This window comes from Sturnus vulgaris, chromosome 1 (genome assembly GCF_052056855.1).
Source record: "Sturnus vulgaris isolate bStuVul1 chromosome 1, bStuVul1.hap1, whole genome shotgun sequence".
In the NCBI taxonomy this organism is placed as follows: domain Eukaryota; kingdom Metazoa; phylum Chordata; class Aves; order Passeriformes; family Sturnidae; genus Sturnus; species Sturnus vulgaris.
In genome coordinates, this window is record NC_142243.1 from 32,918,388 (window position 1) to 32,940,186 (window position 21,799).

At 40.8% G+C, this 21,799-nt stretch overlaps 1 protein-coding gene across 6 annotated transcripts; it reads left to right on the forward strand.

Annotated features, from left to right (window-relative positions):
• The first annotated feature begins 1,843 nt into the window (after positions 1 to 1,843).
• NFE2L3 (NFE2 like bZIP transcription factor 3) lies at positions 1,844 to 19,793 on the forward strand. 6 transcript variants are annotated; one of them, XM_088163238.1, is made up of 6 exons: positions 1,844 to 2,078; positions 5,785 to 5,961; positions 13,613 to 13,711; positions 14,574 to 14,657; positions 17,012 to 17,902; positions 18,758 to 19,793. In XM_088163238.1, the coding sequence occupies exons 2-6, from the start codon at positions 5,860 to 5,862 to the stop codon at positions 18,893 to 18,895; spliced, it is 1,314 nt and encodes a 437-aa protein (XP_088019364.1). In that variant the 5' UTR covers positions 1,844 to 2,078; positions 5,785 to 5,859; the 3' UTR covers positions 18,896 to 19,793. The 6 variants fall into 6 exon arrangements, with proteins under 6 accessions (XP_088019364.1, XP_088019353.1, XP_088019359.1 ...); XM_088163214.1 differs by having other exon boundaries at positions 1,862 to 2,078; positions 17,012 to 19,793; XM_088163222.1 differs by having other exon boundaries at positions 2,060 to 2,078; positions 5,788 to 5,961; positions 17,012 to 19,793.
• The last annotated feature ends 2,006 nt before the right edge of the window (positions 19,794 to 21,799 follow it).

Genomic DNA, 21,799 nt, shown 5'->3' on the forward strand with positions numbered 1-21,799 from the left:
AATCTATAACCCTCCCTTTTAATTTTTAATTCTTATAGAATTCATAGTTTTTTCCCCGTTGCTTCTTTCATCTTTTGATATCCAATTTCATTTATCAGCAGCCTTACAGTTTGTTTGTAAAGGCAAATATCTTTTACCATTCATCAATCAGTGGAATCCATCCCATTGTTTCTTTTATCTCTCAGTGCTAGCCTTATCTACAAGCAGATCCACAGCTCATTTGTAAAGACAAATTCAACATTCCTCTCATTAGTAAACAGAACAGAAAGAATACTGACTTTGCAGCTCAGGAGGAAGGGCTGTCTATGTAGACAGTGTCTGATGTGCAAAATAGTCACAGCATTGTTTGGGAGAAAGCACATGAGGGCTCTCTGACAGCAATGCCTTCTCTGCGGGACAGTGTTAACTGAGCACACACTTGTTCATCACTATTTCAGAGCAGGATTTTAAAGTGCTGAATACTGGGAGCCAGAGACCTGAACAGAATCCCTAAATCTGCCACCATGGAATCTCTTCTGAGTGAAGGTTACCTCCAGTTTAAGGCATCTGGACCAGCCTGAGGTTTCAGTTCCTCAAGAACCACGATTTAAAACTCAATCCAGATGAAAACTTCAGAGCTTCTATTAAACATTTTGAACACCGACTGAACAGGCCTATTTCATGTATATCCTTGCAGTGGCCTACAGTGGCCACAAAGAGGCTCTTGTCTCCCTTGGGGAGTGGGATGTGCAAAGTTCCTTCTCCGTCACTTGCAAGAAATTCTACAGACTATATTCAATTGTCATATATTTTCTTATCATCAGAAGACTTGATTTACAAACATAAAAATTATGTGCAAAGCTTTTGACCATGCTGAACATCACCCCCCCCCACCCCCGCCAAAAAATAAAAGGTGTAACACCACTGCATAATGTGGAATATAAGGACTTGTGGTGGCTGTCTTGGCTTTGATGCAGTGAATCATGACTGTAAATATATTTACCTTAACACAAATATCATTTATTTTTCCCACAGCAAAATCAACTTTACTTCTGCTTTGAAAGCCAAAGATGTAATTCTGGCATTTAAAAAAAAAAAAAAAGAAGAAGAAGAAGGAAAAAAAAAGGAAGATTGTATTTAATTTTTTTAAAGAAAATTGTTACTTCGTTAGAATTCAAGAAAAAAAATTTTGCAATAAAACGTTAGGATTACTGTAATACACTCATAGTGCGGTATCACGCTGGGCCCCACAAAAAAAAAAGGGAAATGTCATCTGTGATAACAGCGAAGTTGAGAAACTGCACCCGTTACACACGGAGTTATCGCCAGAGAAGTGACACTTTCAGGGTCTGCCCGAACAGCCTAACGCTTTGCAAATGCCAAAACAAGTCTGAAACGCTCAGATAAGTAGATGTGATGAGAAGTGATAATAGACCTTTTCAGAGGACAGAGAACACAACTGGAAAATACATCTCTAGCATGTGCGAGAGTAAGTTCCTGTAGCGCTGAGTAGATGTGCCGAGGAAAATGCAGGTCGATAGGTGGGAAAGAAAAGGCACTGAAGAGATACTTAAGCAGCAGGTTGATTGCCGTTAAAACCCATATCTGCATCCTGTAGTTTTGTTTGGAGATTCTATTGACCGGGGGTTGCGGAGAACCTCCTAGCTTTTTATTTATTTTATTTTTTAAATTAATTTCCTTCCGGCTGCTGCCCCTGGTAACTCGTCTGCTTTATTTCCAGCTCGCTCCAGCAACCGCACGCTGCTCCTGCCCCAGCACACAGGTGGGATCCGGGCCCGCGGTGCCGGGCTGTCCCCGTCCCGTCCCGTCCCGTCCCGCCCCGGCACCGCCTCCCGTCCGCGGGAAGGGCCGGTGCGGCGGCGGCCAGAGGAGAGGAGCGGGGCGCGGCTCTGCGCTCCGCGTTCCCCCGAGCACAAGCACCCCTCGAGGGCCTGCCCCGGGCAGCCATGGGGCACGGAGCCCCGAAGCCGCTCCGCCGGCCCCGCCCGGCCCGCCCGGGTGGAGCCGTGCCCCGCCCCGCCGCGGGAGGAGGATGAGGCGGCGGCGGCCCCGGCGGAGGCGGCTGCCCCATGGCGGAGGTAAGGAGGGTACGGGCGGCCCAGCAGTCGCCTCGGCCGAGCGAGGAGGGCGGGCGCCGGGGCGGTCTGGGTGGCCGTGGGGGGCGAGCGGTGGGGACGCGGAGGAGGACGCTTTTCTAAGCCAGGCACCGTCCCACAAAGAAAAAAAAAAAGGCCAGAAGGGACACACTCCTCCGGCAGTGTGCCGGGCTGGCCCGTGCCCTGCCCGTGTCCCGGGCTGTCCCGCAGTCTCTGCTGACCGAGCGACCCGCTCCGGAGCGGGGTCAGCCCCGCAGAGCTGCCCTGGCCCCGCACTCCCCGGGCCCCAGCGCCGCTGTCACCTGCCGGGCAGGGCTGCAAGGCCAGGACGGATAGTTCTGCTTGGCATTTCCTCCGGCATCGCCTCTGTTTTCGCTGTGTGGGCACACAGGCTTCTCAGGAATATCACGAGTGCAGCTTCTCCAGAGCGTTTCACATGGTGCACCCCTCACCTGGAAGTGCGGTAGCTACACTGGTCAGGAACATTTCTTACATGTCGAGGGTCTTGCTGTGCCAGGGCAAACCTCCGGGCTCCCTTCTTCTGCCCTGTGTGATCTGCGCGGCAGTTTTAGAGCTCCCCGTGAGGCAATGAGCACCAGCAGCGCTTAGTGACCAATTTCCAGTTCTGTCCCTGTTTGTTCGCTCCTCATGTGGCCCCTGCTGCGCTTCTGTCGCCTTGTGCCCGCTCAGGCACAGAGCGGGAGAGCTGTGCACAGCTGTAGCTCCTGCGGGCTGGCTTTTCCCGGTTAAATTGCTTTTGGGAATAGCGTTTCATTGTTTCCTGCCTAGTGTTATGATTTTGGACTTCTGTGGTGCGCTAAGTGGATACAAAAGGTAGGGGAAAGCCAAGACGGTGGGCTTGTGACTGGTGTTCAGTACATTTTGAAATACCAAGTTGAACTACCAACATTTTTCAAATTGATTTTGAACAATTGTGAATAGCTGGTTCTTACTGTGAATTAATGGACCATCATCATCTGGTAATTGTTCAATTTGTCATGCATGGTAGATTTTATTTTTCTTTTAAAATTTTCTTTTATTTTTTTTCCTTTTACCCTATTTCCCCATGTGTTAACTTGGTTATTTTTGTAAAGTAGTTGCAAAACTAGTTTCAACACCCTGACTGTAAGGGATAGTGGCGAGAAGATGATTCATTTCTTTGTTAAGTGTAGGTCTGGGCCTCTCTCTTTTGCACAATGCATTTAAGTGAAATAATGATTGGAGCAAGATAAGGCATTGTTCAGTTGTTGAAATATAGTGTAAAGGGACATCTATCTGGAAACCCCCCTGTCTGTTTCATCAGACGTCTTTTGAAGTACACGGCAGGTCCGGAACATGAAACAGATCAAAAAGTAGGTCTTTGTTTTTAAGGTGACCTTTGGTAGCTTTGATTGAGTCTACTTCTGCTGTCAAAATGTTATTGTAGTAGTATAATGGATTCCAGAGTGGTTCAGTTGATTTATAACCTTCAATTTGTAAAAATAGATTCATGCTATTTTTAGCATTTCTTGTCCACACTAGACCAGGACAAGAAGTCTATGTAAACAGATGGAAGCATTTGTTTTTTTCTGCTTGGTATTGTGTGGCATCATGAAAAGTTTGCAGCTGGATTTAGCCATCCCTGGATTGATTTTATTCATTGGACTCCAGTCCCTGCTGAGAACATTGCTGGCAGTGCAGTGCAAGCTATTGGTCCTCGTCCTTTGAGATCTGGTACTTGAAACTACTCTTGAAGGCCACTGCAGATGAAAATTAATTCGTGGCCAAAGCATGCTGTTGGAGCATACTAAACTGCAGGGGTTTGCCTATTTTTCTGTCCTGTGCTAAGATGAAATGCAGTGTTACAACAGCCTGAGCACTTTGGTTTTGACAAGGAGTAAAGTGAATAGGTGGGTTCCTACACTGAGCTTGCTGCCCAGCACTCTGGCATCAGCTCTAATCTTAGATTTCACTGCATTCCCAACAAACATTTCATTCTGTTTGTTTCTGTAATCAAACATAGGCTTGCTGAGGAAATGTAATCCCCACAATATTTCATCGCCTTAGTAATAAAAATAGCAAAATATATTTCCTCTGAAATACACCCTTTAATGGAGAAAATAATTATTCTATCTCAGTATCTTGCTACTCATTTTCTTAGATGAATGTGTGTAACAGGACCAGGGTTAAAAGTGTTTGTACCGCTGCAGAGACTACATTAAAAAAAGGGTTTTTATTCCAAATTCTGCACTGTCCATACTGCCCTGTCCTGTATCCCCTACAACAGGTCAGAGCAGGTGTTGGTAAATGTGCCCTATGGCTTAGGGTATTAGTTCAGCCTCTGCACTGTTGTCACCTGGGTCAGCTACAGAATCAAAGCTTGTAGGTTTCGTTCTCAGGGATGTTTAAGATTGAGACTAAGCTCCATGAGAACCATGAGTTTAGAGGAAAAGAAATTAAAAAGCAATAAACATTTGCTTTGGATAACTGGAAAAACATGCATCAGTTCATGCAAGGAAATGGATTCATTTCTGTGGTAATGAAAGGTGGTGATTCAGGCCCTACCTCTTTGCAGAACACCCAAGACCAGAGTTCAGGCTCCAGTGGGCATGTTTGCTAAGGAAACAGATGAAAAACCTAAAAGTGAGCCAGGTCTTTTCTTTGAGGTGATTATTTCTCATGTTACTTTTTTTTTCCCCAGATCCAATGGTGTTTGTGGTGTACCTAGACTTTTTCTTCACAGTTTGCTGGAAAAAGATATTGCAGTCCTGGTTGGTTTTGTTTGTGGTTTTTTTTAAGGAAGGGTTTATAAAAGGAACACCACTTGGTCCTTAATATTCAGCTCCTGTTTGAATGCTGACATCCCCTATTGAAAACAGGGTGCCTAACTTTTTTTGTCCTACTGAAACCTGCTCGCACAAGTAAGTCACATTGAGTAGGCCACATTGAATTACTCACACAGGTAAAGTTGGGCATGTCCGCCTGTTTTTCCCCGATGTACTTGTGAAGTGTTGTTGGATTGCCCAAGGAAATAGCTTATTTTAAGGAAAACTAAAACTGAAATTTAGAGGCACTGTGTAGCTGTGTACATTTTCAAGTTTTAAGCTCAGAAAGAGCCAAAAAAAAAGGGAGGCAGGAGGAAAGACATGTAGCTGACACTGGGTATAGGTCTTATATTGGTGGGGAAAAGAGACAAGCAATTCTGCTGGCACATAACTTGGGTTACATTCCATGCCCCACTCTGCCAACTGCATTTTCCTTAGGCTTCTCAATGTAACACTGCCTCAACAACACTTCTGAAAGCTCTTACACGGAGCCCTAAGTCTGCAGGAAAAATGAATTGGACACATTTTCCAGAGCGCCTTAAAAACTGTGTGGGGAAACAGGAAGTCTCAGTTACTGCAAGATGTTGCATCAGTCCTATATGTATGGTAATAGTACTTTCAGAGAAAGTCTCAAGAAGCTTGTCACACAGCAGTGTCCTAGCTGAGGGTCTTGCAAGGGCTCAGAATTGCTCTACTTGATTCAGTGATCTTCTTTTCTCTTTCTTTTTTGTATATCAGTATTTCTATGTGTTTATGTTGACATTTGTAGACATTAAAAGCGCAATGGTTTCTTTATCTTTTACAGAATATACATGGGAAAATATTTAGATTAGCAAGAATGGACTGTGTAGCTCTTCAGCTTTTTCTCTGTGTTAATCTTACAGTAGAAATGTTCATTCCAAATCACATGAACCCCAGGCACTGATGCTGTCCATGCCAGCAGAAGAGGCAGTGCCTGAATGAGAGCAGGAGTTGCTGTGCTGGGTCATTGCATTCCATGTGAAAGAGGCTCCAGCTTGGGGTGGGACGGAGAAGGAAGGTTCTGCTCCCACACAAATCAAGTAGGTTTGTTATATCTGAATGTGTTGCATTCTGTCAACAGATCTTTGAGGCCCTTCCCAAGAGCTGAATTCCTAGACTTGATTAAACAACACATGCTCTAAATAATAATTAACAGCATAACATTGCTGTTGTTTATGAATTACAAAATTTAAGGAAGAAGATGCACAGTGGATAATTTGTATTGTTTGTACTGTTGTCTCTATGTTACCTTTTAGAAAGGGCAGTTTGAGTCAGGTTATGTAACACCTCATAGAAGCACAGTTCTTTGAATGCTGTCAGAGGCAGAGTTTTATGGTATTAAGCACTGGAAGGGGGGAATCCATCTCAGACTTTGAACCCATTTGAAGTATTTATATTGAATGAGAATAATTTGAGTTACGGTTTTTGATTTTTTTCTCAGTGAGTGTCAAAGTTTGGTAAAGTGAAAGATAAGTAGGAACCACGTAAGCTTTTCTCTGAAGGTTTTCTTCCAAAGGCTTTTCTCTAGTCCATATGAGAGCTTCCCACTGAAGCTGTATGCTTTACTTACAGAATATATTTCAAATTATTCTTTTCTTTTTTTTTCTTTTGAATTCATTGAGCAGTAGGACACGGCAATATTGCTGTGGAGAGATGTCTGGAAATAGATAAATGGGCTGGATCCCTGCTTGTGAATGGCCCTTACCTGTTAGCCAGAACTCACCTTAAGGAGGTGGGGAAGGACTTCATGGTGTTTCAGATAGAGGTGTGGCATAAGAGAAGAACCTCAAACTTAGTCTTACAAGGGTTTGTAAAAGCCTAGTCAAAGGAGTGTTCAGGAGGGTGTTAGAGGAAGTTGGAGTTGTGGTGTAAGGCTGACTTACACCAGCATTTCCTGCTCTCTGGAGAGTGGCCAAGGTATTCCCAGTGCAGGGTGTGCATGAAAAGTGCACGTGAGAGTAGATGAGGGGAATATCAGGCATAAAGAAGGAAGAATTAGGGTGTGGTAAATGTGGAAAATAGAAGAGGAATTACAGGTGAGGGTCAGAGGGAAAGTGAAGATACTGAAATCCTGGAGGAGCTGAAGTGTCAGACTGTGACTTTTAACAGTACTTCCTATTCAGAGCTGTGAGTTGGCAGGCATTTGGTGTTGCAAAGAAGCTGGTAGCTTGGAAAAGCTGGGAGTTGGGTAAGTTGGATACCTGAGAAAAGATGTTTGCCTAGGAGGACTCAAAAGGAAGACATCTGGAACTGAATTGTGGACAAAGTTTTATCTGAAAGGGTGGTCCTTGGGTAATTTTGTCTTTGTTCAGTACTGACTACATCATACCAATGGTATGTCTACAAATACTCTATGGCAAAGGTAGAGCAGGAAGGGAGGGGGGTGTCTTGCTGATGTCAAGTAGTTCACTGACCACAAAAGAAAGTATCTTGGAGCACCAAAGGCATAGAAAGAGGGTTTGGTGGTTTGTTTTTTGTTTTGGGGTTTTTTTTCTGGAAGGGGGGAGGGGTGCATTGGATTTGTTTGGTTTTTTTTTACCATGCTTCATCTGAAAGAGTGACTGAATAAATTTAATTATCCTCATCACATTTACTCTCAGGATATTGCATGCTTTACTGATACCAAAATTGGCTAGAAAACAAACTTTCAAACACAATTTGAAGTATTAGAAAGCAGGTGTTCTTTATTCTTAGTGCGCTGAACACACCCCGAGGATACCTCCTGTAATCGGGTGTATTGTGAAACTTTACAACAAGGTATTTATTCCATCAAGACCATGCATATTCATTACAGTGTACTTCCTAGCTAATATGTAAACATCACTCTTCCTAGAAGTAATTTGCATGCATGTGCCTCTTACTACGAGCCCTTTTATGGTCCTAGAGGGTTGTCTGCAGGGGTCTCAGGTGGTCACACCGAGTGGCCCCAGTATGACAGATGAATTTGCCTTAGGGCATGCGCTGTTGCTTCTTGTTACATGGCTTTGCCACAAAAGCCACTATACTCCTCGTTATCTGTTTATCCCCTGGTTCCAGCTATATTAGCATCCTGTGTGTCTACTTTCACATTATCTACTTTGCTAGTTAGTCTTTAGGCTGTATTTAAAAACTTCGAGGAGAACTGAAGATTTCTGTCCTCTATGTTGTCTGTAATTACAATGAAATCAGTTTCTCGTGAAAAACATCTGCACGGGACCAAATGGCTGGAGAGTGCACCTGTTTGGTGTATATGTTAGAAATGTTTTTAAAAGCTCATTTTGAAGAGGATATTGAGCTATTTTCAGCATGAAAACTGATGTTTTAATTGAAATCAATGAGAACACTATCAGTCTTCAACGTGTACCTGTGTCTGCCTCCATCTGGGGAGTAGGTTGGTGTTAATTTTGTGTTGGAACAGAGTGCACACAGTATGTGTGTTTTGTGATAGCTGACACAGCTGGCCCATGCTATCTAAAGCCCTGAAATGCATGTGGTTAGAGAGATGCTATCATCTCACTGCAGCACACAGGAGGATTCTCACAGGGAGTGTTTGCTTGCGGCCCAGATGGCATTGTTAGGATTTAGAGTAGATACGTCATAAGTGTTTGACAGATGTCACATTTGGAGTGACATCTATGAACCATTTGATTTACTCAATTGTATTGTTTAGCTAGCATGGTTTGTCATTTTTAAGCCCAGCCATATGTAACATGAAAGTTACTTTAATATTTGGTGTTTGCATCCACCACTGTACCCTCCACACATCCTAAACCCTGGCTGCATTTCAAAAAATAGAGTACTCGTCTGCTCTGGTGTGTTCAGGATATTTTAGGGCTTATTATGAATATAGAAAAACAGCAAGAAATATTTCTCTTCCTTTGTTTTTAAATCTATTAAGTAGATAACAGTTTGTAAGATTGTTATCACATATTTAAAGTACACAGGCAAAGAGTAAGATCACTAAAATTAGAGCTGAATAGTATCAGATACACATCATTATATTTAATTATTAATTGTATTTAATCCTACCAAGTAGGAAAGTGAAACTGCTGGTTATGTTACTAGAAGCTGTTTTGCTTAACTTCTGCTGATGTTGTGCGAACTTAAAGGATTGTTCCAACACAAACCATTCTATGATTCTATTCTGGAAATGCTACTTAATTATTCTAAACATGGCAAAGAGCACCAGGCTGTGCCACATCTTTTCAGCTGATAACAAGGAGAGGGCTAGTTCTACAGAGAAGTGTAGTTAGTAATGGAGAAGGGACAAAAGTTTGCAGTAAACCATCTCAAAGGTTAATGACATCAATGGAGCAGTTTAAAACTTAACTAAAATAAAGAGAGCATAATGTAGAGTAATTATAAGATAGCACATCAACAGGATACATGAGTAATCAGCACCGAAAAAAAATGTTCTTTTGCAAATGATTGCTGTCATGTAGCTTGGTTCCAGCACTGGGATATTTGTAGTGATAGCTCTGAGTCCGACTGCAGTGAAACAGCTTTCCAGGGGCAGGTACCCCCCTCCCTCTCAGTCTGGGCACCCAGGCAAGCCACCCTGTCTGCTCTGCTCTCTTCCAGCAAGACCTTTCTGTTTCTCCAGAGCTAGTTCAAGTATTTCTGTGCACTTGCAGCCCTGGGTTGTGTAGTTTTAGTCCTGTGTGCCAACTGCACACGGATCAATAGCTGAAAACAGATTGATTATGCTTTCTGTTGCTCCTTCAGAGAGATCTTCATCCATCCAATACACCGCAGATAAGACATGAGTGTAGGAAGCGAGGAGAGGAGATACGTGGAGGGATAGTTTGATGTACAGTACACCCAGTTCATGCTGAGATCAATACTCTGATTTACTTAATTGAAAACTGAAGGCTCTATTTTTAACATAGAGTAAGAAACTCTGGAACCCTGCCAGAGCAGGCAGCATGCTTCCAATTAAGTGTAGGCCAGGCCACCCACAAAACCATACTTTCTCTTGCTTCCACATTGATTCTTGGCCCTCCTTAAGTAGCAGATTAGACATAAACTACTATTTTTCATATTCCAAAGACTGACAAACTGAAGCCTATAGCTGACCTGTGGTAAGCTGTACTGTAGGGAAAGGGCAGGTGCACGGTTAGAGCCCAGCCCTACTCATACAAGGCTGGTGGATAATTTGGTTAATCATACTCAGTCTCAGACTGTGTTCTTTAATGCAACTAAAACTAGTAAGTGGCAGAAGTAAGATGAAAATTTCATGTATTTGGGATTTTATTTTTTTATTACTATTTTATGATGAGAATTTTAGTGAAACTCTCTGGCTTTGTGTTTGCACAGAAGTCCTTCCAGATGCAAATCGAAGGTTGCCCTCAGGTAGGGTTGCAGTTTGGAAACAACCTACTGTTGGAGGCATCAACTTCCACACCCTCCAGCACTAGAAATGGAAAGGCTGCTGCAGTAGATGGGTTGGGTGGTATTATTAAGTCTTCTACAATCAGCAAAAATTAAGTCTTTTTCTCTATACAGAGACAACCATATGCTGTCCCAATTTCTTGGTATTACTCAATTACTGTTTCTTCTGTTACCTTTGTTGCAGAATAAGGATGGGAAGGACAAAAACACTGAATGTGGCAGCACAGTGCTGACTAAATAATATCTATGCCTAATCCTTCTTGTAATTAGGTTAATATCCAGACTCTATAATAAAGCTTTTGCCATTAGATGTACATCCAGTCTGTAGAATTAAGGTATCTTTAATGAAATGCCTTATTCAAAAACATAGTGTAGCTGTTTCTTGGGGTGACACCCCTCCTGTTGTCCCCTTAGCAGTTGTCCAGCAGTCCCAAGTGATACAACAGGCGTGGAAGGAAGCATTCTATTGTTGAGCTGTGCTGTTCAGTCATTCTTCATCACTGAGGAAAACTAACAAGCTGGTGTGAAGCGTAATAAAGAGCATAAACTTTTATCAGCATTATCCAGGGGATTTTTGTGAAGAGCCAAAACAGAGAAACAAAGGCAAAAAGGTTCTGGTTGATTGCTCTTTAGAGGGTTTTGCTGAAATGACCTCATAGGTGAAAATTGGTGATGTGAAATATCTTACCTATGCCGTATCTGTACCACCACTGTTGTGAAAACCTGGCTACAGGGCCAGGATCCTTCAGCAAGTCCTCTGGTAGTGGTGGAAACAGTTTTTTTCAAAGGATGGAAAACTTCCTGCAGTAGTAGTTGCTGTGAGAAGCCATGAGTATATTTTAATATCATCTGCCAGAGGAAGAAATGGTATTAGTAAGACTAATCTTCAGAGCCACACAGTGCAGCATTATAAACTCACTCAGATGACACATTCCCTTTGGTAAGCTACAGGGAATGGGCATGACTGCAAATGTGAGACCCTGCTTCCCACCTTTCCCACTGGCACCTCTGTTCCATTCACATCAGCAGGAGCTCCATGCAAAGATCAGAGGGAGATTCTGACCTTCATTCTGTGCTTAAGGCCAAGAGTCCTTTAGGCAAATTGGTTTGTGATCCTGTAGTGCAGCTGGTGCCTCTCAGCCTGGAAACTGTGGGTACCATGACACCATCTATGGCTGAGTAGAGAAAATATATTACAGTCAGATTTCCACTGTAAGAAAGTTAAACTGTGAGGATTTTGAATAGGACACAACATGGGCTCTTCCCAAAACTATCCCAAGCTTTTATTTTCCCTGGCAGGGGAATAGATTTTTACCCCTGGAAATTTTGAAAGGAACAATTAAGTTGTGACTCATATACATTCTGTATACAAACCCAGTGCTTGCAGTTGGTTTTTTGAGGCATCACATTATAGATAACCACATTTCTAACTACTTCCTGCATTTGCCTCTTCTGCAGCCAGTAGAATAATGAATTTGCTGGGTTATCCAAGAGCTGAATGCTCTGCTACAGCAGCAACTTTCCAGGCCACTTGGCTCCGGAGGAACTGCTTAAGGTCTTTAATAGCAGTTGTCCTCAACTTAATCACTTTTGATGATTGTGAATTGTATTAATTAGAATATTAACAGGTCACATTAATTCAACAAGCATTAGCTTGGTTCTCTGTTAAATTAAAGCCTAGCCCCGATCTTGCAAGCATGTAAATATGGGACTAACTTCATGCCTGTGATCTGCTCCACTGGACTCAATTTAAGTGTTCACAAGTAGCTACTTACCCTCTTCTCAGTGTCTTACATAGTAAATGCCCTCTCCTGTTTAACTACATAGAGAAAACTGTTGGTTAGGAGGTTTATTTTGTTATTATCGTTGTTTTGTATGTGTGCATGTCTGGTTTTAGGCAAGTAAATTTGTTTTCTCATATTTGGCAATAAAAAAATCATCTGGTCATTTCCACATGCAGCTGACAAGACAGAATGTATTGGAATATAATTTCTAATGAGTAGAAACGTGTTAGGCATCGTTGAAGGAAACTCTTCACTCTTATATCAGAGGGACAGATGGAGTGTCCTGTAGATCTGTTTGTTTTTACAAATGGCTCTTTATAAAGCTTAAGTTCTCTTCCAGTCTTGAAAAGAAAGTACAGAAAAATTGAAAGCCAACAAACAAAACTAGTTTAAAATAAACTTTGTTTTAATATTTTAAAATATTTATCAGAATGTACAAAATGGAAAATAATATACATTTGTTTTAAAATTATATTTAATTTTACTCCAGAGTCCTGTTTTTAAACTTTTTATACTTACTTCTTACTGTGTTTTGTATGGAGGAGCAACTTTGAAACTTTTATATGTTTTGATGACTATTACAACTGCAGATTTTATGTAGTTTATGCTTTCATAACAAACCTGTAAAGTAAATTGTTTGCTGAGATTTTTAGAACCGAACAGTATCTCATTATGTTTACTGCTGTTGAAAACTTGTCTTTTCTGCTCCTGCCATAGCATTTTGCTGGGAATACCTGGAACTAATGCCATGTGGTTTCCTGGCTGCCATTCCACTGAGTTTCACATTTTAATAACACAGACTTGCCCTGTAAAAGCTGAAATATCAAAGTATTTTAAAATATAAATACATACTTTTTAAAAATAGGAATTAGCACTGATTCCTCCCTACTCTAGCAATATTCCAGCTCTATATAATAAAGAATGAAGAAGTCTGATGATATGAATATAGATAAAATAAAACTTGAAAATTGCTTCTGAGGCCCCTAAATTTGAACAATCTCATCACTGGAGATTAAAAAAACTCCATCATCATTTGGATAAATGAAAATGGGTAATGTCTACATGGAAATGATTGGAAACGGTTTCTATTACAGCACAGGTAAGCAAGGGATTTTGCTAACTGGCCACGCATAATTGCCTATTTTAAGATTCCATCACTGAGTATCTGTCTGGCTTCGGTATGTTGTTGTGAAATGACCTCCAAAAAACACTGATAGTCCAGATTTTTCATGAAATGACAGAATGGTTCTTTGTCTGGTTTAGAAGAATTTGTTCACGGTGTACATTTCTACTGCAGATGGGTTCAGTGCCTGGGCACCAAAACAGGAGGTGGTGGCTGCCCCCCTGAACTGACACTGGTCTTATTCTGCTCCCAAAGTCTACACACTCAGCTCATCCACATGACCTGTTCAGTGCATATTTTATTTGGAAATTGGAAATTTTATTTGAATGTTATCACTGGAGAAAAAAAAGTGCATTTTAAAGATAAATTTTGACAGCATGCTGCATAATAGAACAGTTTTATTTGTGTCTTCAGGATGTTGACCTGAAAGCATGTCAGGGAGCTTTGGATGAGTGCTGTCCACCTCGAGAGGATCGGCTGGAACTGCAAGAAGAGGAGAAAGACATAAATCAAGTAAGTGATGAAAAAATGGGAAGAAGGGAAAACTGAAGAGGAAGTGGGGAAGGATATGGAACTTATCACTAAGATATAAATAGTAGTGAAAGGTTTTGAAAGAAATAATTAATTTCCTCTTTTTATTTGAAGTGTTCCTTGCCAGGGCAGGAAAGGAATGCTCACTTCATACAATGCTTTGTGAATGATGCCCTTGTACACCTTTTTGAAAATTGCATCCTTCCCTCAATTCCCCACTTATTTTTTCAGTAGTCGAAATATTCACAAGTTTACAGAAAACAATTGCAATTAATCATTTTTTAATTTGGGTTTATTTTCTCTGTTGTGAAGATGTTGTGCTTGTGTGGGCAAGGATATTTTTGCCTACAAACACTAGAGACATGTATCCTAAATTACACTGCTCTCACCATTTATGTAAAGCTTGATGCTCAGATGTAGACTTATATTTGGGACACTGGACTCTTCAGTTTTGTTCTCTAAGAGCTACAATGAAAGAGACACTCAATTTTCTTTAGACTTTGTGAGAGCTGAGAATGTCTGATCCAGTGTCTCGCCAGCCTCTCTGTTTGCCACTCCCCTGAGAGCTTGGCTTTGAAAAAATACCTGATTTTCCGCACTGGTGGGGAGGTACAGCTTCAGAGGAAAGCCCAGTTCTGCTGTTGTGGGCAGAGTAGGGATGCTCAGGCCATGGAATTCTTCTGCTCATTCTAGCAACATTTCATCTCCCATCAGGATGAAGACTTGCTGGTGGGGTCAGCAGCAGTATTGCACTGTGCTGTGTTTCCTCTCAGACTTTGACTTTTACCTCCTTTTGTGTAAAATATGTGTGCTTTACACCGTGTTTCTCTTTCTTTTGTCACAGAACCACAGCAACCATGTAGATTCCCTTCTCTCCTTAGAGGGTTATTTACAGCTTCTGCCATCGCAGGTGGAAAACATGCTAGAGGTAAATGAGAAAATACAGGTATTGCCAATAGATTGGAATACAGTCAGCAATTACTCTGTTTTATCAAATAACCACAGCCTACCCCACCCACTCTGGTAATATATTAGCAAATCAATGTAGTAAAACTTACCTGAAACTGCTAAAGATGTTACTATCCACCTTTTACAGCAGCTCTCATTGGCTCTACTTGAAAAATTTTCCCCAGCAACTTGTCTGGTGTAAGAGCTGTGTCTTTACTGTGATCTGGTGTTCAAAGTTGGATGGAGCCACTGGACAACTCAATTAGTTAGTTCAACTAATAGTTGCCTTTCTGAAACCTAATATCAGTTTATATTTATGCAGCAGCTCCTGGTGTGTTTCCCTAGAGCAACACTGATTTATTACACAGTAACAGCTATTGGGCATTTGTGGTGAAAGATTAAATTTGTCATAAATTTTGGGTCACGTGCTTACAGGGTTACTACTGTCACTGCAAATCAGATCAGTCAGCACTAGCAGTAAACCATTTAGTGTTTTTGTTTTTTTGTTTTTTTTAATCATGTAGCCCTCTGATACTATATTTTCCTTTCTGTGCACCTGTCTTCAAAAAAAAGGTTATTATCTTAATTGAAGTCCCCCTCTTCTCCCACAGCTCATAGCTGCAGCCACTGACCATGAAGCTACTCCTTACATTCCTTTTTTGCAATACTTCAAGGGCATCTTACACACACTTCCCATCATAGGATCCTCTTCCGGGGTCATGAGCATTTTCCATATAACTTCATGCTTATCTGGTCTTGGGAATCTCTAGCTTGGATAGTACATTCTAGCCCATAAATTAGCCTCCTCTTCAGTTCTGGAAATGGATTGCATACTAACTAGAAGTTCATCAGTGTAGTTTTCTCTGTTCTCTGAATTTGAAAGGAATTTGGCTGTAGCCTTTATGCAGCTGTTACAATACACAGTAACATACTGCATATTTCATTTAACATTATTAATGCACTGCCATCTTGTGACAATCTATCTGTTAAATATGGATTGATTGTTTCTGCCAAGTATCAGGTCTTTACAGTGAGTGGGATTTTTTTGACAGCTGACTTACCAAGAATCGTTCTTTTCAAGGGATTAGTTGAAAATAGCATCTCTATCTCCCAGACTGCACGTGGTCTAGTACAAGGTAACTCCCTAGGAGAAATAAGGCAAGACCTTCTTCTGTTACCTGAGCTCCCAGTAAGCATAATAGAGAATTTTAGATGCTGTGGTCCTTATGATACATCATTCCTTCCCTGTGGAAAGTACTTTTTATATAGTGTGTTCGCTGAATGGCAATCAGAAAGTCCTTTCCTGAAACACAGTAAGGACAGCCAACTATGGAGGAATCCTGTACACTTCCTACTTGATATATTTACATTCTCAAGTACTTTGTATCCATCTATTTTATGACTACTCTGCTTGTCAGCAAGCACCTAATGTAATCTTGGACAGTGGCTTTGTGCTTCTAAGACCCAGCAACTATAACTTAGGTCCACAAAAGATGGGCCTTGGTGCTACTACAGCATTACCAGTCCAGTTTATGGATTGAACATCAGGGCCAAGGCATCATATATCAGCTTTGGTTTTGTAAAAAAACCCTGAGTGGTAATTTAAAGTCAAGACATCCACAAAAGATGTGACTTGATGTGGGGGTGTTACCTCCAAACTGATCAGTAAAACAATTCAGCTGAGTTTTGGATGCAGTAGACCTCAGTTAAATGGAACTAAACAAAATGTGGCACCTCACAGCCCTCTAAATTTCTTAAACTCTGAAATAAGTAGTGAGACTGCAACAGCATAGTCTTAATGCTCCTGTCTTCAACTCCTCTTTTCTTCACCATTCTTCTTACTGGTTAACTTCTGCAGATGAGCTATCTATCTTCTTGAAAAGGTTCGTTTTCTAAGTTTTGCACCTTGAACCAGCTCACTCTCGAATCATCAATACCACTACCAGGGAAGGATCATAACCACTCCTAGGATTTTTTCTTAGACCAGGTCAGACATAACAGATAGGCCATAGTTTGTATGCTTTGCAATAGTCTCACTTTTACTTCTCAACCCTCATCAGTCCCACACTGTCTTTTGCAGGCCTTCTCCCATTCCTTCAGTCACTTCTGCACCCTTCCTGCTTCCTTTTGCCATATGCCAATACAGATCATGCTTTGTACAGATGGGAAACAGCATTCCAAATAGCTAGAAGAAAAGTTTAACATAAAAAAATTGGCATTGATAGAATCAAGTAGTGGAATATTAAAAAACAAATTGATCGTGACTGTATAGGCGAGAGATGTAGAAGCATTCATTTTATGAAAGATCCCATTTTTTCCCCCTTCATCTTTTAGGTGAACTTACTGGAAGATACACAAGGTGCTGCTTCTAGTAGAGGCCAAGACCCATCCTCTTCACACCACAGTATAAATATGACCCAGACACTTCAGAACAGTTTCAGTCCTCCTGATGCCATGTTACTAAGAACAGACTACCCCAATCCATTAAATTCAAAACCAAGAAACTTAGAAAGGCAAGAGTTTTTCCCTCAAACAAGCTCCGATATCACAAATCCAGAATCACTATTTCATGGGTCAAATTTGACAGGGCTATTTTCAGCTGCTGACCTTAGGAATCTAACAGCCCATGATGATAATTTTGATGAAATTAGGCTCATGTCTTTGGCTTTGGAGGAAGGTTTTAGTCCTATAGAAGTTTTTCAGATCTTTGAAGAGCCTGGCTCAGATTCAGGACTGTCTTTGAATTCAAATCACAGCACCACCTCTTACTCAGTCTGCTGTGAAGATTCTGTTGGGTACAGCAGTGATGTTAAATCTGCTCCTTCACATGGCTTAGGAGTTGTTGGTGGCCACTGCCAAGAAAATATTAAGCACAGCCATGTGGAATATCCAGGTGATGCAGAGTGTTCTACAGAAGCCACGCTTCAGCAGTTTCTTCATAATCACACTTACAATCAACTGCCAAGTCAAGCAGCATCCACTCCAGAGCATTATCAACAGATCTGGATAAAGAAATCAAACGAAGTAAAAGATAGGTGCCATAATTCTACTGCTACAAACCGGAGCAGAGATGAACGTTATGCAAAAGCTCTGAGAATACCATTTTCAGTTGATGAAATTGTGAGCATGTCCGTCGACTCTTTCAACACCATGCTAGCAAAGAACCAGCTGACAGAAACTCAGGTATCACTTCTACGTGACATCAGACGAAGAGGAAAAAACAAGGTAGCTGCCCAAAAATGTCGTAAACGCAAACTGAATGCAATTCTTAACTTGGAAGAAGATGTGTGTAATCTCCAAACACAAAAGGAGAGCCTTAAAAAGGAGCATTCCCAGTGTAGCAAATCAATCAATCAGATAAAGCAAAAATTAAACAACTTGTACCATGACATTTTCAGTAGACTGAGGGATGACCAGGGTAGACCTGTTAACCCACACCAGTATGTCATTCATTGCAGTAGCAATGGAGGTGTTTTCATAATACCCAAGCACTTAGCCAAATCTGAACAGAAACAAGATAACAGAAAAGAGCAGAAACAAAAGTAAGATGACTGGAGATCACCTAAATCACCTTTATTTTGCTTGAAAGGATGGTAAGAATACTTGTGTGAAGATTAAAGGTCAGTGATTACAGCAGTTCAAAAGAAACAACTACACTTGAGGAGAAACACTATTTTCAAGGGTCTGGCAAACCCAGCCAACTGTGATCTGTTAGAAGGTCCGAGAGCTGAGTCTTCTGGATGAGGAAATCTGTTTAGTTTTAGTTAGAATTAAAGGAGCTAGACCATCAGTGTAGTGTAGCTTTATAGAACTATGTTAAAACTAGGAATTTAGTTACTGGTAATGGGGGCAGAGGGGAGAACATCAGTGAGGCATGAAAGTCAGCTTTAGATCATCGTTACACATGCAAGAAAATGTTTCATTCTTGAATACTTGACTCTATACAGAGAATGACCTTATTTATTCTCTAGCACTGAACAGTTCTAGTTCATCTTCAACTTAAATTCACTGTGGATTTACAAAGGCTCAGGAGATAACTGCGTGCTTTGCATTTATTCAGAACGGCTCTGCTTTTTCTAGTTTTCCTTTGGAGAGAGCAGCCTGGGAGGCTACTGCATTTTTCCTCACTTCACCATCATGACTCCAAGCAAAGATTATCTGCCACTTAATTTTACAACTCATACACTCAATCTGCAAACAGATGTTGAAAAAGTGTGACTCAATATTGTCTTACTTTCATCCTCTGCAACTGAATATTTCTCAGCTTTCTTCCACAAAAATGACCTATGGTGAAGGAGTTCCTGTTCTGTTTCCTACCGACTGTGATATTTGCTTGTGTACCCTCTCTTTTCCTCCTATTTTGACACCTTCAAGAAGCACTTGAGTTTTTCTCTGTGGCTTTTTAGCTGGTATTTTTTAAAGTGTCTTTATTGTTCCAGATTTAATTTTTTAAAATACACATTTTACCTAGTATTTAAATTAAATTGGAACCAAATTAGTATTTATCTATACTTGTACTTATGGGTTTACACTCTGATAGTGCTCCAAATGAAAAGATTTTTGGTTTTGACATTTATTTGGGCTGTTAAAAAGGAGTTTTATTCACTTACCTACTTAAAACATCCTATCCTTTATTGTTTTACAGCCTGAAAAATTGTGCAAAAGAGATGGCCTAAAAGGCCGGTAATGCATGGTAAGGAAGGAATGTTGAGGTATATTATTATGAAAATAACTACTACTATTAATGTCTAGATAAAAACAAATACCTTTTCTTCATTTGATAACTAAAGCACATAAAGCTGATATTTAAAAAATTCTCATTGGTCATGGCATTATGACAATGGAGCAAATTTAGATTCAGGTATGTTAAAAGAATGGCCTGTACCAAACATGCAAGAACTGTGCATGCAAGCTTAAATGCCAAAATATACCTACTACCACTAGCACAGAAGTCACACTGGCTGCTTGCACTTTGTGTAGCAAAACTGATACTATCGTGATATTTTCTAAAAAGAGAGCCCTTAGGTGGTGCCAAGTGTACTGAATTATCAATAATGAGATCATCTGTTTGAACAATTTTCTCAGGATTTTCTATTAAAAGATTTCTTTAAATAAATGTGTGCATGTGTTCTTTATTGGTTTCAGTACAGCCTCAAATTGTTAAGTGTAAATTCATAGCAGGAAGTCTCACTACTGAGGCCGTGCAATTTCTTGCTGTTGGTTAAGCATCAGTGTGAGACACATCTATCCTAACTGGTATTCACATGGGATTTGTTTACTGGCTTAGATCATAAACTTCAACCAAAACATGTACTAGGTATCAGATACAAGTGATGAATTGTGAACTTTATTTCTAGTTGCAGGGGAAAAAAGAAGACATTCAAGTCAGCATGATCATAATCGATTAAATGACATAACATTTTAAAATCCATGCAGGTACCCTTTGCAGGTACAAGGTCTCTAAACCTACTTCACTGCCCATGTGCAGGAATTCTGATAGCTACTAGATGAGACTCGTAACTGAGCCAAGTATTTCTGCTTTAGGGCCTCAGACAGGGAGGAGGAAAAAAAACCCACCTTTTGGTGCCTACTCCTTCAGTAGCAGTGGCAGGTGAGCTCTGTGGACTTTTTTAAGGCCAGCTGCTAATGGATTATTGCATATACCCAAATGGGAAACAGCTACAGTTAAATTTTGGCACATGCAAAAAATAAAGCATACTGTAACCCTTTCAGAACATAATCCTAATGGAAAGCAGCTTACTTCTACTGATCCATTTAAGACATCAGCCCCCATCCCATTCCATTACCTATGACTTTGCAATTTTAAAGAATTATGAACTGCCCTCAGCGAATTCAGCTGTCATTATTGCCCAGTAACTGTGTTTAACAAGTTGATCTATCAACCTCAGTTCCTTGGAACCCAACAAGCAACTCTACCCCTACAAAAACTCAGAGCTGAAATATTAGTTCTTGAGAGACTGCACCAGTACTGCTGATACAGTGTTATATCTGGATGTATGCTTTTTTCAAACCATCAGCTACCTGCCCACAGGATAAAACCATAGGTAGAATTCAGACCAATGTCCTGTTTTTAATTGGAGCACTCATGTTTCACCTAAAAGGTGCTGAAGTGTCCTCCCCTTCTGCAACTAGCCTAAGTTTAAAGAAAAATACCAAACACGCCAAAAAAAAATCCACACCAAACAAAAATCCCCAAACATCCCCTGGTCCTGGCTATGCTTTATAGTTTCACGTCCTCAAATGATGTGCAGTTAGGCTAGACAGCCTGAAGCTTTTAATACACTTCATGTACTGGCCTTAGTTTGTATTTGCAACCTCTATACCAGAAGAGATACTACAGAGTTGAACTTTTCAGGTAAACAGGACTGATCAAGTAAGTTGTTACTGAAAGGGTTGTAAAATGTGGCCGAAGTCTGTTCTTGGCTTCATTATTGACAGATGAAGATTTTCACAGAATCAAAATCCCAAGTGTACAAAAAAGGAGCTTTATGTGTGAAAACACTGTGGTATCAAACCTACTCTGAAGTCGGATGTGACAAAACCATGACAACTGCATCCTACCTTACTACTGCTTCGTTGAAACACAAGTCTCTAAAATTAGTCTGAAAACATTTTTAAGTATACCATTTTCTGAAGGAAACCACTAAGCTCATAATTGTAAATGTAGCTGTTGACAACAGCAAGAAAAAATAGAAATACAGAAGTGATCATTAAAATACTGCTCCAATGGCAAAGCTTTTAAGTGGTCTGCAACACTTCAGTGATAAACTGCAAGAGGTCAGGAAAGGTCAGATTAAGTAAAAGGAAACCACACACACATACTGTATTCCCCTTTTTTGTGGAGTATTACCTGCTGGCTGCTCTAAGATTCATACCTGTTCTGGAGAAACATCCACACCAACAAATGCAAGCCGAGTACTCCATTAAATTACAACCCTCCATTGCATGGGTTTTGACCTGCAAGGCTGGATACATTCCTGTAGAGGCATCTGTGAACAAGCGGTCCCAGAACAGACACAGCATTCTGCTGAAACACTGCACCTCTAAATTCATGTTTTAGGTTTTATTTAATAAATTTGGCTTTTTACAATGCCAGATTTT

Excerpts from the sequence above, each read along its gene's own strand:
- NFE2L3 (XM_088163214.1), top strand. The coding sequence starts at position 5,860 with ATGAGAGCAGGAGTTGCTGTGCTGGGTCATTGCATTCCATGTGAAAGA. Across the intron at positions 13,712-14,573 it reads AGGAGAAAGACATAAATCAA|AACCACAGCAACCATGTAGA; the intron begins GTAAGTGATGAA and ends CTTTTGTCACAG. Across the intron at positions 14,658-17,011 it reads AGGTGGAAAACATGCTAGAG|GTGAACTTACTGGAAGATAC; the intron begins GTAAATGAGAAA and ends TTCATCTTTTAG.